Source organism: Etheostoma cragini, unplaced genomic scaffold (assembly GCF_013103735.1).
Source record: "Etheostoma cragini isolate CJK2018 unplaced genomic scaffold, CSU_Ecrag_1.0 ScbMSFa_2445, whole genome shotgun sequence".
NCBI classification, from domain to species: Eukaryota; Metazoa; Chordata; class Actinopteri; order Perciformes; family Percidae; genus Etheostoma; species Etheostoma cragini.
In genome coordinates this window covers 1-1,315 of record NW_023266607.1, presented here as the reverse complement: position 1 = coordinate 1,315, position 1,315 = coordinate 1, and the positions used below count along the sequence as shown (strand labels likewise).

Below are 1,315 nucleotides of genomic sequence, written 5' to 3'. Positions count from 1 at the left end.
TTCATATTGTAATATAATACTATTTATCCCAGCATCCTTTGCATCATGCTTCATATTTAAACAATTTTTATTGCACTCTTCATTGCATTCTTTGCACTATTGCCTCTGTGTTGTTTCTGTTATGAGTGTGTATTTGTTATTAATATTACTTTTGAAATGTATGTATATGTGTATATCTTTTTTTGTTCTTGTTTTGTAGGAAATTGTTTGGAAAAAAAAATCTTTTTTGATATTTTGGAAAATATTTTTCAAATTTTATATATATATTTTTTTTTCCGTACGAATGTGCAAATGATGTTATCTTGAAATTACAAGTTTCCCAATTAATAACCCAAAACCCACAGATATTCAGTTTATTATGCCATAAAAAGTAGGGACAAATGTCTGGAAAAAAATGATTTTTTTTTTGACATTTTGGAATATTATTTTGGAATTTTTGTGTATTATTTTTTAGTAGGAATGTGCAAATGATAGATATTCAGTAGTAAGGACAAATGTCTAAATTTCTTTTTTTTATGTTGAAAATGTATTTTGAAATCGATAACCGGAAGTAGGTATTTGCGTACGTGCAGACTCGACGGTGTGGCTGCGTCCTTAAGAGCTCGGGGATGTGCCCGCGAGGCGGACCAGTCCGGAGTACACAGGCAGCCAAATACTTCATCTTCTGTCCAACTGTTGACTTTCAGCGGCCAAATACCACAAATACTCCGATTCAGAGTCACAAACGAAGTACTTTATGTACTTGTACTTGTTGTATCTCAGCACCTCCAGTGATAGCCCTGTGAGAAACTTTGACAGTTTCTGCGTTGAGTCAGCATTTTAATTCAACACTTACACAGCCGTTGGAGCCGTTAGATCCGTTAGATCCGTTGGAGCCGTTAGAGCCGTTAGAATGCCGTTCATCGAGCACGTATCGGACGCGGATGTGGAGCGCTTGGCGTTGGAGCGGGTTGTCCCGGCTCTGCTGGCCCACGGATTCTGCTACGTGGACGGCGTGCTCGGGGAGCTGGCCGGGGCCGCCGTGCTGGACCAGGTGCAGGAGATGCACCGGGGCGGGGCGCTGCAGGACGGCCGGCTGGCGGGCTCCGCGCCCGGCGTCCACCGGAGGAGCATCCGCGGGGACAAGATCGCGTGGGTGAGCGGCGCGGAGCGCGGCTGCGAGGCGGTCAGCTTCCTGCTCAACCTCATCGATAAGATGGTCTCCGTGTGCGCGAGCCGGCTCGGCGGCAAGAAGATCCGGGAGAGGTCCAAGGTAAGAACCGGAGCACGACCTGGGTCACGTTGGAGACCGGAAGTTAGGATTAATAATAGATTT

General features: G+C 44.8%; 1 protein-coding gene across 1 annotated transcript; it reads left to right on the top strand.

Moving 5' to 3' along the window:
• Nucleotides 1-601: 601 nt before the first annotated feature.
• Nucleotides 602-1,305, top strand: LOC117940410 (egl nine homolog 3-like; the record flags this gene model as incomplete). The annotated part of the gene is made up of 1 exon (XM_034865715.1): nt 602-1,305. A coding segment is annotated over exon 1 (413 nt), but the record flags the coding sequence as incomplete, so codon positions are not given.
• Between the last annotated feature and the right edge of the window lie 10 nt (nt 1,306-1,315).